The sequence below is a fragment of the Artibeus jamaicensis genome, unplaced genomic scaffold (assembly GCF_021234435.1).
Source record: "Artibeus jamaicensis isolate MK-2021 breed Jamaican fruit bat unplaced genomic scaffold, CSHL_Jam_final contig_851, whole genome shotgun sequence".
In the NCBI taxonomy this organism is placed as follows: domain Eukaryota; kingdom Metazoa; phylum Chordata; class Mammalia; order Chiroptera; family Phyllostomidae; genus Artibeus; species Artibeus jamaicensis.
The window spans coordinates 6,308,714-6,323,457 of record NW_026521986.1 but is presented as its reverse complement, the minus strand read 5'-3'; the positions used below and the strand labels follow the sequence as shown (position 1 = coordinate 6,323,457).

Sequence of the window (14,744 nt, the reverse complement as noted above, 5' to 3'; positions counted from 1 at the left end):
TCTTAGAGGCTCCCCACAAGGGAGTTGTTCTGGGTTCAAACCCAGGCCTAACCAACCTGAGAGGCCAGGGCCTCCCACGCAGCTCGGGGTCCACAGGGCAACAGAACCACATGCTGGAATCCCAAAGAGGGCGAGATAGGAATGTGGCTCCTATGCATGTGCCTAGCAGATGGGCAAGGAAGGAAGCAAATTCTAGATCTCCCTCCTCTTGACCACCCCATAAGTCATCTGAACCACAAAACTGGCCAGTACAGGCAGCTTTCCAGAGAGGTCTGTAGGGAGAAGATAAGCACACACTCTACACTCTGAGGAATCAGACTCGATCCCACTGATGTGCAGAATCTGCAGAGCACAAGCCGTGACCTAGGCCTGCACTGTCCAACGACAGCAGCCTCCAGCCACACGTGCCTTCCAAGCACCTGAAATGGGACTAGTCCAAACTGAAATCAGCTGTAAAGGTAAAATACACACCAATTGCACAAATTTCATACGAAAGCAGCATAAACCATCTCACGAATAGCTTTTTATATCGATTACATATTGAACTGGTAACAGGTTGACATACTGGATTAAATTATTTTTTCATGTGGCTACTAGACAAGTTGATCACACACATGTGGCCAGCATGACTCCAGACTTTTACCCGGTGTCATCCAATTTCTCAGTCTCTGGCCGTGAGGCCCACCTCACAGGTCTAGGCCTCAAGAACAAATTGTGACTTTGAGAAAGCAAATGCCTCCATTTCCAGACAACACACAGATGGCGTGGGGTGGTGGGAAGAAGGACTTGGGCTTCCGAGTCACGGGCCCAGTCCAGTCTCAGCTCTGCCCCACAGAAGCCATGTCCGGCCCGTCACCCAACTGTCCTGAGCCTCCTCCACCCTGTAGAGCTGTTGCAGAGAACAGACAAAACAAACAAACACCAGACCTGCAGGAGGTACGCCTTACGCCCTACACAGGGAGGCCTGGCTGAGGGATCTAAAATCTGGTCACTTCTGCAGACCATGCTCCTTAGCAAAGGACTACATCTGCCCAAAGGAAGGAGTGCCTTTCTCTCATTCATAGAAGGGGGTTGTCTGCTCACCAAGTTATGTGCCCATAAGCCAGACAGGCTTCCTAAAGGGATCATAGGGTCCTGTCCCCATAGACCCAATGGGAAAGCCCAAGCCTGAGAGCCCCGCCGGAAGACCTGGAGAGCTGGGCTCCAGATACCTGTGCATGGTCCCCCTCCCGCCTGCTGGCCACTCACCTCAGGCAGAGAAGAAACAGACTCAAAGCTCATGCGCTTCTCAACACTGTTGGCAGACCGGCTGCTGGGCCTCCTGCAGCTCTCGGGGCCTTCAGACTCCCCGTGCCCCTTCCCCTGCAGAGAGCAGAGGGCGGTCATCAACTCCCAGGACAACTGGGAGCTGGTGCCTTCTGCATCCATCCCAACATGGGTAGCTCCCTAAGGGGGCTGGGCTTTGCTGAGAGCAAGCTTTGGACCTGAGCCGCGCCAGAGCCAACCTGAACTGCCTGACCTGGGGATGTAAATCTCCACCAGGTATGCAGCCTCGGAAAAGCCCAACCCCCTTGACCCTTGCAGCCCTGCTGTGTGCCACCTTCTCCCCGGCCCACCACTCCCACCCTGTTAGTCATGCTTGTTGGGTAGTAAGTATGCTAGTTCGCACCCAGTGCTGGAACACTGCATGCCAGGGGCTCACCCAGGCGTGACGGTGAGTGAGGGGTTAAGAAATGCTGATGGCAGAAGTACAGAAACGAGAACAGAGGGGTGGAAAGGGCAGGGAAAGGGACTCTAGGATGAGCATGGGCTTGAACATGCCAGGGAACATGCAAGGAGGAGGGGAGATCAAAGAGACACCTCACCATAGCACCCCGGGAGAAAAGTAAAGCGTTGGCCCGATAGTGCCAGCAGTGGAGGGCGGCCAGCAGGGAGCTGGCAAAGTCAGCTACCTGCTCCGCCACTGCCAGGCTCTCCTCCTCCTCCTCTTCCTCTGAGCCTGGGGGCTCCGGCCCAGACCCCTTCTTGCTGCCTTCATGCCCTGCCAGGTCCTCCAGAGAGACCTGAAAGGCCTGTTCCTCCTCCTCGTCCTCCACCACCACTTCCTCCTCCTCCTCCTCGTCCTCCTCCTGCTCTTCCCGGGCACCCCCTTCAGCCTCCGGCTGCAGGCCCCGAGTACGGGATGGCTGCCCAAAGTCCAGGAGAGCACCAGCACTGCCTGCATGCTGTTCGGAGCACGAGACCCCTCGTGACCAGTCTCAGGGCAACGCCCCCTCCTCCTTCCAGTGGTTGCGGGTGAGGAGGCTTTATACAGAGATGCACCTCTAGATACCAACTCCTGGTCTCCACTTAAGCCCAGTGAAGACCAGAGCAGGTAAGGGTGAGGGGAAGTGAGGGGTAGGAGTGGTTTTCAAGGTAGGGGCCGGGGAAAGCTAGGACAGGGGCCTGGTCAGGAACTCAAGAACCAGAGAAGCCTGCCTGCCCCAGAGAGGAAACTGAGAGCATCCAGGCTGGGCAGGCCACCACCGGGGTGAGGGTACAGGAGGGTCCCTGAGGCCAGGGCCATGGTTTATTCACCTCTGTGGCCCGCATGGCAGAGCCTGGTGCTCAGGGGATGCTCGATAGGTATTTGTTAAATGAATGAAGACAATGAGAGCTAGAGCCAGGGGCTGACCTGGGCAGTCCCACCCCACTCTACCCATCCAGTCCCCTCTGCCCACAAACCTTACCTTCATTCCCACTGCTCTGGCTGCTGCCGCCACCGCAGAGTCCCAGTACATGGGCGAGGAGAGGGAAGATAGGTAAACAGGAGAACCAGCCTCTTTATACAGGACATAGGCTAGAGTCCAGGGGCCTAGAGCCCCCTGGGGAAGACCTCTCTGGGGGCTCCTATTCCTAGAACCCTCAAAGGAATGACTGACAGAACAGGAACCGGGGCCAGGGGCAGGGAGGTGTGCAGAGCAATGCAGGTCTGTGAGTGTTGCTTGCTCCTGCTGTCACCTGAGAACAGGGTGAAAGCTGCGGCCGTTGGGGATCAAGCCCCCTGGCTAGACAGCAAGGAGAGGCCCACTTTCTGGGTAAAATAGAGACACAGTCCCCTCTAAACTGCCCTCAACACCCCCACCCAGGTGGTTACCTACATCACCTTCCGGACCCTGCCCCAGAGCCACCCAATTGGCTGTTGACCCTCACACTCACCTTTCTCACTGAGCTGCCTGAGCAGGTGTCTGGTTGGCTCTGAGGAGGAAAGTGCATGGGCCGTCAGCGCAGGCCAGGAAACAGCCCCGCCCCCCACGCCCACGGCACCACCAGCCCATCACCAGCTCAAAGTCCACTCAGGCTTGCCCCCACCCCAGCCCTAGGGCCTGAAGGAGGTGGCCCTCACACCTACCCCACCGGGAGGAAGGGCCACTCCCATCAGGCTTGGACTCGTGGCTATTACTGCCAGTCCCCAGGGGCAGCAGTGCCTGCAGTCCCGAGTTAGGGCAGCTCACACAAGGAGCCACAGCTCCACACTGCCCGCCTTCAGACCAACTAGCTGCCACTCTGGAGGTCCATGGCGCCACCTCAAGCCCCACCTTGCCCACAATGAGCCCATGAGCACATTAGCTACAGCCCAGGCCAAGCTCTCTTACAGCACCCCACCGGAAAGCAGAAGTCGCACCCGACTTTCTACAGCCCTTAAGGCCTGGCCCTGTGAAGCCTTGCTGCCTGCCGGGGAGTGCTGCCGGCCACACGGGGGCTGACCAGGCTCTAGGGACAGGACACAAAACACATCCATTAGGTGGATGATGATGTCACTGCCCTGTACCCCAGCCTGTTCTGCAGACAGACCTGAGGCAGGCAGTCAGGGATAAGAGGACACTTGTCGATGACCAGTCTGTAGAGCCTTGGCCTCCACCCATACTGCCGTGCCCAGTGGGCATTAAGTGGGAAGCCCACTGTAAACCTGAAGCTGGAAGGAAAGTCTACTGAGGTCTCTTAGCTGCTCCTGGGCAGAGGAGGATACAGGAAACCTTTTTCTCTCCTGAGGCACGTGTGCACCTACACACCTACACACACACGCGCGCGATCTGCACAACTTAAACATCCAGCTGTTTTCATAGAACATTCAAGTCTTTCATTTTAGAACTTGTAATCAAGAATGTGTAACAAGTGACAAATAATGACACCAGCACCTCACTTATCCGTAAATGCCCTTTATCTGCTCATTTCCGCTCTCTGCAAGCAGGAGGCAGAAAAGGCCCGGAGGCAGTGGGAGCAGCTGGCTGCGAGCAGGCAGAAAGCTCCGTGGGACTCCCGCCCTCCCCTCTCGGCCACGTCCTGGCCTGCTCTTACACGCACGCCCCACAAGTCCTACCACCTGAGTTCTGGCAGATGGAAAGGGGAAGAAGGGATACTGCAGGAAGCACACAAGATGGATGAGAACAAACACTCATCAGCGAGGTATGGACACAAGACCACAAACGCAGGCTGTCTGTATGGGGACCCCCAGGTCCCCACTCTGGAAGGCCCTGAAGAATCTAGCAGTTCATACACCACAGAGATGCCCTGCACCTGTGGTCAGCATCCTGTTTTAAAGGCTCCGGAGTACGTACAAAGTGTGTGTTAGAAAGATGTCTCTCTTGTAACGGTTAAAACTAAAACACAAAAACAAGACACGAGTGAACCTAACTCTTTCAGTTTCTAGGCTAAAATCTCGGCCACGTGGAGACTTAAGCTCTGAAACAGCTCATTCCCCGAGGGCCTCGGCAGCTCTAGTTGGGGTGCTAACACACAACAGGCAGTCTTACAGGACCACCACCACCACCACCACCCATGCTTACTGAGCACAGCCACGTTGCCAGCAGCTTCCAATTTAAAGCTATGGCAGGTTACGAGAGAATTCTAGAGGGGCAGCAAGAGGATTATAGAAGGAAGTTAACACCGCCAATCTGGGGCTTTTAACATATGGCCCCATAACATTTTGCAATGGTGACAATTTGCCTAGAGTTCAAGATCCACTGGGAGCAATACCAAACAAAGTAAAACCACAGAAGCTTTCCAGAGACAGCTCAGCTTAGAAAACCAAAGCATGTGCATCGATCCACACAGCTGTCCACGGGGCCTGTGGGCCGCAGCCCATTGAAGCCCAAAGCACTGCAGAGATCCAAGCCAGGACACTGCTCCCGGTCACGCCTGAGTGTCTCTCTGGGGATCTCCGAGACATTTCCCACCCTAACTCCCACCATGCGGAGAAGTCTGGCAGGTACCTGGCTGAGGCCAAGTTCTTCTCTGGGCCTCAGACTGAAAAGCAGAGTAAAAACAGATGTAGAAAACACACTCAGGGGGATAAATAGTAATGCAAAAAAATACAATTAAAAAAAATTTTTTAAAGGATGCTCATAAAAAAAAAAGAAGAAAGAAAACACACTCATCACCAGGAGAGCTAAGAATTAAAGCAATGTCTTCCCTTTCTCAATGGACAGCTAACCCCATTGACTCTTGAACATGGCAGCAAGTCCAGTCGTGGAAAACCCAGGAGAGGAAAATGGAACTTTTCCTGAGACCCAAAGTCAATATTTCCCGTCTGGATTTGATGCCACTTGGAGTATAACTTGTTTTCCCCATGTCCTGCCTCTGCTCAGCTCCACAACCCACGCCCGAGAGTTACCCCTGGCTGACCGCCAGCGTTCTGAGTGGTGAGGGAGGGAGGTTTCAGTGGCAGGGAGCTGAGCAGGGTGCCAGGGCCCAAGGGAACGAGCATTCCTAGGGCCCTGGAAAAGGGGCTGCCCAGCCCTGATGGGCAAGAAAGGCCCAAAGGTGCCAGGTAGAGGGTGGCACACGGAGAGGGTGCTCCACACACGCCCGCCTTGCCCTTTCCCAGGATTTCTGGAGGTGCGAGCCAGCCCCAAATACTGCTGCAAAGGGCCCCCACACCTGGTCAGGGGCCCATGAAGATGCCTCTCCGCCCGGAGCCCTTACCAGACTGCCGGCGGCCCTGGCGGCGCCCCTCGTGGGTGGACACCTCGTCCTGGGAGGACCAAGCCTTCTTCAGGCGCTCTGGGCTGTAGCGGTACTGATTGGGATCTGCACTCAGGAGAGACAATCAGGCCTTCAGGACCCTGTCAGCTGTGGCCTAGACTCTGCCTGCACCCAACCACAGCCCTGATGCCCACCCCAGCCCCTGGGGCCAGGAGCCTCCAAAGCTCCCTCCTCTTCCATCTTCCCTTCAACTGCGTTCCGGAGCATCAGGCATGGAGGGTCCACCCACCAGCAGTGCCATGCCCCTAGGCTCACGGTAGACCCCCAGGCCTTGATAGAAGTAGTTACCCAGGCCTCCCTAGGGGCTCCCTGGAATCTTAGCTTCGGGCAAAGTTTCCCCAGGTCGCAGCCTGACATAGAAAGGCACACGAACAGGGACAGAGCAGGCAGGGAGGCCACATATACTTACAATAGGAATCCATTTCCAAGATGGCTTCCTTGGCCTGGATGGGGAGAAACCCACCTCATTACAACCTTGCCACGTGCCGTGCCGCCCCCAGTGCACAGACTCTGCGGTGCTCTGCTGAGGCCCAGGGCCAGGGCCTCCACTGAACTGACCCCCACTGTGGAGCCAATGTCCGGAGGGTGACCCCGGTGGACCCTGCAGCTGGCTCTGAAGGATACCCTCTCCCTGTACCCCATTAGGACCTGGGGGTGGGGGTGTCCCAGGAATGCACCTTCTGGGGGATGGTGGTATGGTGGTTCTCCAGGATAAGCCTCTTGATGTGGTGAGTCCAGGTCCGTTTCTCCTCCACTGTTTTGGCCTGGGAGGACCCAAGGAAGAGGGAGCCAGGGGTTACCCCAGGCCTGAAGGCACACGATGTGGGCCATGCTTCTGCCGAGCAGGACGGAGGTGGACAGAGAGCCTCTACTGGGGCCTCTGTGACGCTACTTCAACTCGTCAGCACAAGCCTGAGGGGTGCCCGCAATGACCCCAACCTTCCAGAGGGAGGCCCTGAGGCTCAGCGCAGCTCAGTGAGCAGAGGCAAGTCTGTCCCCAGCCTGGGCCCCCGGCCCATCCCTCACCTGGATGCTGTACTGCTGCTTGCTGTGCTTGTAGTGAGTGACGGTGAAGCACAGGGAGTCTCTGGTGCTTTCAATCAGCATCAGGGAGGAGCACTGGTGGGGAGGGAGAGGGCAGTCAAGCACAGGGAGTGGGGAGGGGAAGCCAACCTGGAGCCCAGCCCCTCAGAATCGCCTGGGGAGGCAGGGAGGATAATCGGAAGAAGGACGGAGCTGCATCCGCACTGACTTGGGGACAATGAGGACAAGGACAAGGTCAAGGAGGGGAAGGAAGGAGGCAGAGGAGATGGCGGCAGCCTGATTACCGGGATGTGCCCCTTGTAGACAAAGTGATCGCCCCGCTTCTTGGTGACAAGCAGTGCCTTGTCAAAGAGGAAGAAGGTCTTCTCGCTCCGCACCCGGTGCAGGCGGAACGTGCCCTCCAGGACGAGCTCCCCGTAGATGGTCAGGTCCGGCCCCTTCCAGTTGATGAGCAGCGACTGAATCTCCTGCGGCACAGAAGCCCCGACCCCTAAGGTCAGGCTTCTTATGACCTTGCTGGGACCTCAAAGGGCTTCTGGAGGCTCCCGAAAATCCAGCCACTGCTGGGTCTCCCCAGGGAAGCCTGTCCCACTCGGACGCTGCCCCTCTGCTCCCCCTGCAGGGCAACCAAACTCCCTCTCCAGGCTCAGACCCACCCGCCCAGAGCACCTGGAGCCGGACTGCGTGCTCATGCCTCCTCTTCATGTCGTTGATGTACCAGGCCACGCAGGTCATGGTGTCAATGGCATCCTCCACCACCTCGAAGCCTTCCTCTTCTTCATCAAAATGTTTGGCAATTTCCTATTGGGAGGCAGGGACTTAGGTAGCCCACAGACTCAAGGGTCCGGCCCTCCCGCAGCCGCCCATGTACTCAGGGGACCCTTGGGTTACCTGGAGCAGCAGGTGGTACTTGAGGATGCGCTGGACTGGCTTCAGCAGGTAGGAGCCCAAGGGCAGTGAGTGCTGCAGCAGCTCCTGCTGGTCCTGGAAGAACTTGGCCTGCTGCTTGTCCCTCATGCACTCCATCAGGGCGGCCACTGAGCTGGGGGTGGGGAAAGGACTGTCACCGCCTCGGAAGGCCTGGGTGGGCAAGTGGGGTGCTCCAGACTCACCAAATGGATCAGCCTCCCCTATCCGCCCCCATTACTCACTTGGGGTAGTTGTTGCAATACTGGGTGTAGATATCAAACTCTTGGCTCTAAGGAGAAACCAAAAATAGTGATTTCAGAGAGACTCCACTAGACTATAAACCCAGGTGCACCAAAGACATACCCTAAGTCCCCAGAGCAACTCTGTACCCCTTTCTCTGAGCATCTGTAGATCCACCTCTGTACCCATCTGTCTGGGACATGCCATCCACCCAGCAACCCCCGGCTCCACCCCAGAACACCCTCCCCATTCCAGACAGGACACCTGGCACTGCCCCTGGAGAGGGGGCCGCAAGGCTCAGGTGTCCTGTGAAGGTAGGAGTTTCTGTCCCACTGAGCCTCCAGCAGAACAGGACAAGAGGCAAGGACCCAGCCCTTCTCACCCTTTCCACAAAGCAGCTGGCCACAGCCACGGGGTCACCATTGCAGTTGTCCAGGTCTCTGAGTAGCTGACTGAGTAAGGAAGAAAGGTCATCAGACGCCAGACCACTTGCAGCCTCCACAGCCCCTCCCCAACCTCCTGGTGCCCAGACACACAGCCAGCCCTGGTGTCATGCCAAAGAGCCAGGGCTTCCACCCTCAAAGTGAGCCCTGCCCGGGGCAGCAACCACAGACAGCATCCAGCAACACTGCAAAGAAGGGGAGCAAGGGAGACCCACATGCTCAGCAAGAGGAAGAAGGGACACCAGTACCCACCTCGGGAGAGGACACGGCTCCTCTGCAGGCAGAAGGAGTCAAATACACAAAAGCAGAGATTAAAGGAGAAAGAAAAGAGAAAGGGGGCTTGCAAAGGAACCAAGGTCCCCAGTTACAAAGGATGCAGTAATAGGAGAGACAGGGTGACTCCAGAACCCCTTTGTCTTAGATGGGGGCACTACAGAAAACCCTAGAAAGGGTGCTCCCCCCTTCCCATCCCCTCACAATCTGGCCTAGGTCTCCTTCCAGACTGCTCTAGCATGCACAGCAGGAGGTCTCTCTGCTCATCTTGAAGGGCCTGGGGTAAGGTTCCTCCCGAACTATCTGCATTGCCCCCTCAAGCTCTGCTCCTCCCGACCCCTGCCCTTCCTCTGGGGCATCTGTGGGTCCAGGCAGCACACAGTGGATCCTCAAAGGGCCCCTCTGCCCTGAAGCAGCCCCTCACCAGGGCTTGCTCAGCCTCAGCCATCCCGTCGTCTGACCTGTGCACTTCCCTAATGGGTCAGATCCCTTCCAGGGAGCCCTGCCTTCCCAGGAGGTCAGGAGGAAGACGGAGAAGAAATTAAGAGATGTGCAAGTGGAAGACAAAGATGAAAGGACAAAGGGGTCACAAAGGGAGAGAGGGGAAAGTATCGTGTGCAAGGGTCCAGCAGTCCCAAGGGGGCATTGGTTCAGGCTAAACCCAACAAGCTCACGGCCTCAGATGACCTCTCTGCCCGACAGGAAGCACCTCAACCCCAGGGCACACGGTTCCACGGGTCCTCTCTCCTATAGGGAGCTAACTGAAGTTTGTACAGAGTTGGGCCACCCTTCCCCACCCTCGGACAGCAGGCCCTGGGCCCACACGGCACAGCCCACCACACCAGGGACATCCAAGATTCACCACTACCCCCCCCCCCCCCGGCCCCAAGATGGGCCTCACAGGTGCAACACAGTGTATGCCAGGCCCACTCCCTACCTGTTCAGTGCGTAGATGCTTTCTATGTTCCCAAAGAGGGCACTAACTTGTTCTGGCTGCAGCAGCCCAGGTGTGTCAATGATCTTCAGCAGGTAGTCCTGCAAGGAGAGAGGAATCAGAGGCCGGCCACACCTCGTCGGACAGCTATTTCTCAAACATCACCTACTGGCCTGGGTTGGACAGTTCCACCCCCAAATTAATATCTGCCTGGAACCTCAGAATGTGACCTCTGCAGATGTAACTAGTTAAGATCTTGAGATGATATCATACTGGATTTAGGGTGGGCCCTAAATCCAATGGCTAGTGTCCTTCTAAGAGAAAGCAGAGAGACAGAGGAAGGCAACGTGAAGACAGAGGCAGAGATTGGGGTGATGCCACCTGCAGGGCACAAAGCACAGGAAGGATGGCCAGCAACCACCCGAAGCCGGGACAGGAGCCTGGAACGCACTGTCCCTCAGGGCCTGCAGAAGGGGCCAGCCCTGCCGACATCTGGACTTCAGAACTCTGGCCTCCTAAACCAGGACACAATAAATGCCTACGTCTTAAGCCACACAGTTTGTGGTAATTTGTCACAGCAGCCCTAGGCAACCCCCTCCACAGTGGGTGGCTTCCTTGGGGGCCGCCACACAGCCATCTTCTCCTGTGTGCCCTGCACAGTGTGAAATGCTTCACCTCCACAGCCCTGCCAGGTAGATGCCTCATCATTTCGGAACCTGAGGCCGTGTGTGTGCTGCCAGGAGCGGGGGGAACCCCGTGCCTGAGACCCCCCCCCCCACAGCTACCAAACCACAGAGCAGGGATCTGGGAGCAGGCAGGCAGGGTCTAGAGTCAGTTTCTTCAGCTCATTCAGTCTCTGCTGAGCGCAGAAGTCCCTTCCAACCTTGTCAAGGGTGCCTACTCCCTGGAGACCTGCAGTTCTGCGGCCAGAGCAACTGGTCTGAGCCAGAGTCACAAGGCAGTGTGAGCAGTCAGCAGCTTCCCCAGGGTGGCAGATGGGAGGCTGCCCCGCTACTCACAGGAAGCAAACCTTCTGAGATAACTGTGCCAGGAAGAACTGTCCTTCCGGGCTGGTGGTGATAAGTTTATGCAAGAGCCAGGCCGCCAAGGCCAGCCCGAGAGGAGGTGGCAGGCACACGCAGCTCTGCAGCCAGGAGGGCCTTACCTCCACTATGCTGCGCAGGTCCTGCACGTACATGCGCTCGGTTTCCACAATTTCCCGCACCACGCGGCTCAGGTAGCTGAGCTTGTGCGCAGGCGCCGCAGCTGCCCGGCCGCTGAATGGGGACAGCGGCCCCTTCTTGTTCAGCCAGCTGCTGGAGTTGCTGCTGTTGTTGCGCGGGTGCCGGCCACGTGGGGAGCCTGCCCCGTTCTTGGCTGAGGCCTCGGGGCCACTGGGCTCCTCCATGGTGCCTCGACTGTCACGGGAGGAGCCGGATGAGGACGTGGTGGAGGTCAGGCTTGCCGGCCGCTCCTGCCTGCTGTCCGGGTGGAGGGAGGCAGAGACGGGCATCCTGGCATCGCTGCCCAGCACGGGCACTCCGGGGAGATTCTGTGCAGGGCGGACAAGGAGTCAAGCTCTGAGTCCTCACAGAAACACAGAGTAAACGGGTGGCTGCCAGGGTTGGGTCGGGGAGGGAGGAGGTAGTTGTTTAATGGATACGGAGTTTCAGGTTTCAAGAAAAAAAATTCTGTGGATGGATTCCTGGTGATGGAAGCACAGCAATGTAAATGCATTCAGTGCCACTTAAAAATGGTTAAAGTGCACATTTTATCTTATTTTTAAAACCATCTTACCACAATTTTAAAAACTGCAACTCTGAACCCCCATGAAGTCCCTTCCCTCAGGCCCCACGAGCATCTCCGAGGAGGCCCAAACAGTCCCTCCTGACTCCAACAGCTCCACTGCCACTGTTCCAGGCTGGCAGCAAGGTGTGGGCCCCATCTGGAGACAAGAAAGGCTCAGCCACCGAGGCCCCTGAAAGGCAAAGCAGACATCCCTGCCAGAGCCCTGGGGGCAGTGCCTTCCGAGGGAACCCCAGTACCTAGCCTCTCAGCGCCTCGTCTCCTCACACCTGCCCCAGCTCTGTCCTACTGGCTCTGAGCCTGGTGCCTGGCACAGGGCAGGGGCTCCATACACAGTCCAAATGGTGATGCTAAACGTAGTTGTTGAAAAGCTCCTCCCGAGTGCCCACCTGTCAGAGCCTGCGATGGGGTCCCCAGATGAGGGCAGGCAAAGATCTGGCTCTTAAAAGCTAAGACAACGCGTGCACCAGAAGGCACCAGTGTCCCCGAGACTGCAAAATCTCTAGGGCACCAGTGGCTGCACCATGAACCTGAAAATTTCAGGGTGCTGACAGAGAAGGCAGATGAGATGGCACGAAGGCTGGGCCCACATTATCCCCTGTTCCCTGCCCCACCCCAGCACCTGATACAAGTCCCTGACTCACCCTGGCTCCTAGGGCACAGGAAATTCCCCAGGGCTGAGCCACTGGTGAGTCTCCCTAAGCGCCGCACGGCAAGGCAGCAGAGCAAGCAGGAAGCTGCTCCCAGGTGAGGCAAACACAGCCTCAGGTGGACTTTTATTCCCTGAACAGATGGTACGGCCCATAGGTAGGCCTGCCTAAAGCAGCGGTCAGGGGAGGGCCTGTGGCCTTTGAGGAAAACAGAGACACTCTGCCTCCACCCCAGAGGACCAGAGCTCACTGAGACTACTTTCCAGAAAGTAATATTTGGGTTTCCAGAATGTGTATTTGATGCCGTTTCCAGAGGAAAAAAGTTCCAGAACATCCTTCACACCTACACTGACCTGAAGCCTTTGGCCCTTAGTTCTTGGGTTCAGAAACGTCCAAATCACAGACCACAGCTATGAGAAGGACCTAGAAGGTACTGTCACTCCAGTAACCATGAATTTGCCCCCACCACCACCAGTTTTTTGTGCCTCTGTCCCAACCTGGAACCAGAGCCCCCAGCTGTGCCCACACTGCCCCCCCCCCCCAAGCTCTGGCTTTTGCAAATGTTCTCTATGCCTGGACAGTATTTCCTCCCATCCATCCCATGCCACATAGCTGCACCCCACAATTGGCCTCACTTATACCCAATGCTCAGGTTCAGATAAGAAGCCATCGCCCTCTAGAAACCTCCCCCGGAACCAAATCTGGGGCACCCTCTGTATAATCTTTCAGCACCCCAGGGTTACACCTACTCTAGCACTCCCCGCATTAGACTGTGAGGAGTTTGCGACCCCCTATCCTAGACTGTAAGTGACCTAAGAGCTGGGGCTTTAAGAATGACCTGACCAGTGAATAATGGTGGTGAACAAACTGGTACTTCTACAAAGCTTCAGGAGAATCGAGACCTATTCACCACCCTTCCCTGCAGGTCCAGCAAGGACCTCTCAAGCACAGGGCTTTGTCACTGTGGGTCTGAGCTGGGGAAGAGCGGTATCACCTGAGGTGCCCTATGTGAGCCTCCTGCTTTACAGGTGAGGACACAGCGGCAGCACTGGGACCAGTCGTGCACTGTCCCTCCTTTCAGGCACAACCAAAGGAGAATTAATCTCAGAATCATCGGGGTGGAATTGCGCATCTCAGAGGACAGCCCCTGGGGAAATGCAGCACCGTTGCTTTTGCCTTCCGCTCCAAAAGAGCCTTCAAAATTAACCAGCCAGGCCTTTCTACACAACCAGCCGTCAGGGTAATACCTGTCATTTCAGCACAAAGAAAGACAAAGACCCGTCCTCTGCCCCAGCCCCGTGAGACTCTGGTGTCCTTCAAAACACGTGGCACGCTGCACCCCCCACCCCAGCTCCTCCCCACCCCTCCCTTCCCTGTCAGGCAGTCCCAGCTGGAACCACGGAACAAGGACTCGTGGGGGCCTAAGACATTTCCCAGAACAGGCCTGGGGTCAGTCAGCCCCTAGAGGGATGCCAAATGGAAAAGGCCCAAGTCCCAAATGGACTTCACAGCTGGCCGGGCCGCAGCGCCCATCACGCCCGCCCCCCACACTCTCTCAGGGATCTCTAAAGGAAACCTTCTGTGGGTCGCTCTTTCGGGACCGCATGGCAACATAAGCACACTTCAAGCTCAGAAACTAAAATATCTTTCCCACTGAAACTCTCTGATTAAATGTAGCGTATCCACCTGCAAGTCTGGCTCCTCTTGGGACTAACACCAAGCATAACAGCGAAAATGTTCTAAGCGCTAGAGACACTTATCTCTCCTAAAAACTCTGTGAGCTAGATACTATAATTATCCCCATTTTACAGATTCAGAAACTGAGGCCAAAAGAAGAGCCTGGACTTGAACTCAGGCTTCTGCGTTCGTGCTCTCCTGCCTCCCTCATGGATTTCACACCAGCCAGGACCACAGACAAAGGGTTAGTCACAGCCCTGAATGCCACAGATTTGTCTCAGCGCAAGCCATGGGGGACATATTATATTAAGACTTGACAGAGCAGGGGTTGTTTTTTTTGTTTGTTTTTTTAATATTTTATTTATTTTTAGAGAGGGGGGAGAGAAAAAAAGAGGGAGAGAAACACTGATGTGAGAGAGGAACATTGATCGGCTGCCTCCTGTACGTGGCTTGGACCTGGGGCGGAACCCACAACCCAGGTATGTGTCCTGATCAGGTATCAAATCACTGGCGACCTTTTGACCTGAGGAATGACACCAACGACGCCCAACGGAGCCGCACCAGTCAGGGCAGGGTTTTTAACATGACGTTCATTTACCCCCCAAAGGCCCGCGGAGGCAAAGGGCTGAGTGTTCAGATTCCTTACCATTATGTCTAGACCTGCTACACTGTGACCATCTACCCTCCTATTAGAATAACACAGTAAAATATGGATTCCAGGTCAAAGATCGCAGGTCATGAAGA

At 56.3% G+C, this 14,744-nt stretch overlaps 1 protein-coding gene across 9 annotated transcripts in view; it reads right to left on the bottom strand.

The window, feature by feature from the left end:
• PLEKHG3 (pleckstrin homology and RhoGEF domain containing G3) overlaps nucleotides 1-14,744 on the bottom strand; it is a 39,959-nt gene that overhangs the window by 3,594 nt on the left and 21,621 nt on the right. For 2 of the 9 annotated variants that reach the window (XM_053673273.1, XM_053673276.1), the window contains 16 exons: nucleotides 11,665-11,845; nucleotides 11,033-11,419; nucleotides 9,871-9,968; nucleotides 8,600-8,669; nucleotides 8,220-8,266; nucleotides 7,960-8,110; nucleotides 7,738-7,869; nucleotides 7,353-7,535; nucleotides 7,051-7,143; nucleotides 6,702-6,788; nucleotides 6,434-6,467; nucleotides 5,965-6,069; nucleotides 3,199-3,237; nucleotides 2,730-2,752; nucleotides 1,866-2,225; nucleotides 1,249-1,362 (listed from right to left, as the gene is read on the bottom strand). In XM_053673273.1, the coding sequence (XP_053529248.1) occupies nucleotides 1,249-1,362; nucleotides 1,866-2,225; nucleotides 2,730-2,752; nucleotides 3,199-3,237; nucleotides 5,965-6,069; nucleotides 6,434-6,467; nucleotides 6,702-6,788; nucleotides 7,051-7,143; nucleotides 7,353-7,535; nucleotides 7,738-7,869; nucleotides 7,960-8,110; nucleotides 8,220-8,266; nucleotides 8,600-8,669; nucleotides 9,871-9,968; nucleotides 11,033-11,380 (1,884 nt within the window). In that variant the 5' untranslated portion in view covers nucleotides 11,381-11,419; nucleotides 11,665-11,845. The remainder of the gene's footprint in view (nucleotides 1-1,248; nucleotides 1,363-1,865; nucleotides 2,226-2,729; nucleotides 2,753-3,198; nucleotides 3,238-5,964; nucleotides 6,070-6,433; nucleotides 6,468-6,701; nucleotides 6,789-7,050; nucleotides 7,144-7,352; nucleotides 7,536-7,737; nucleotides 7,870-7,959; nucleotides 8,111-8,219; nucleotides 8,267-8,599; nucleotides 8,670-9,870; nucleotides 9,969-11,032; nucleotides 11,420-11,664; nucleotides 11,846-14,744) is intronic. The other 7 variants (XM_053673274.1, XM_053673275.1, XM_053673277.1 and 4 more) reach the window with 6 other exon arrangements.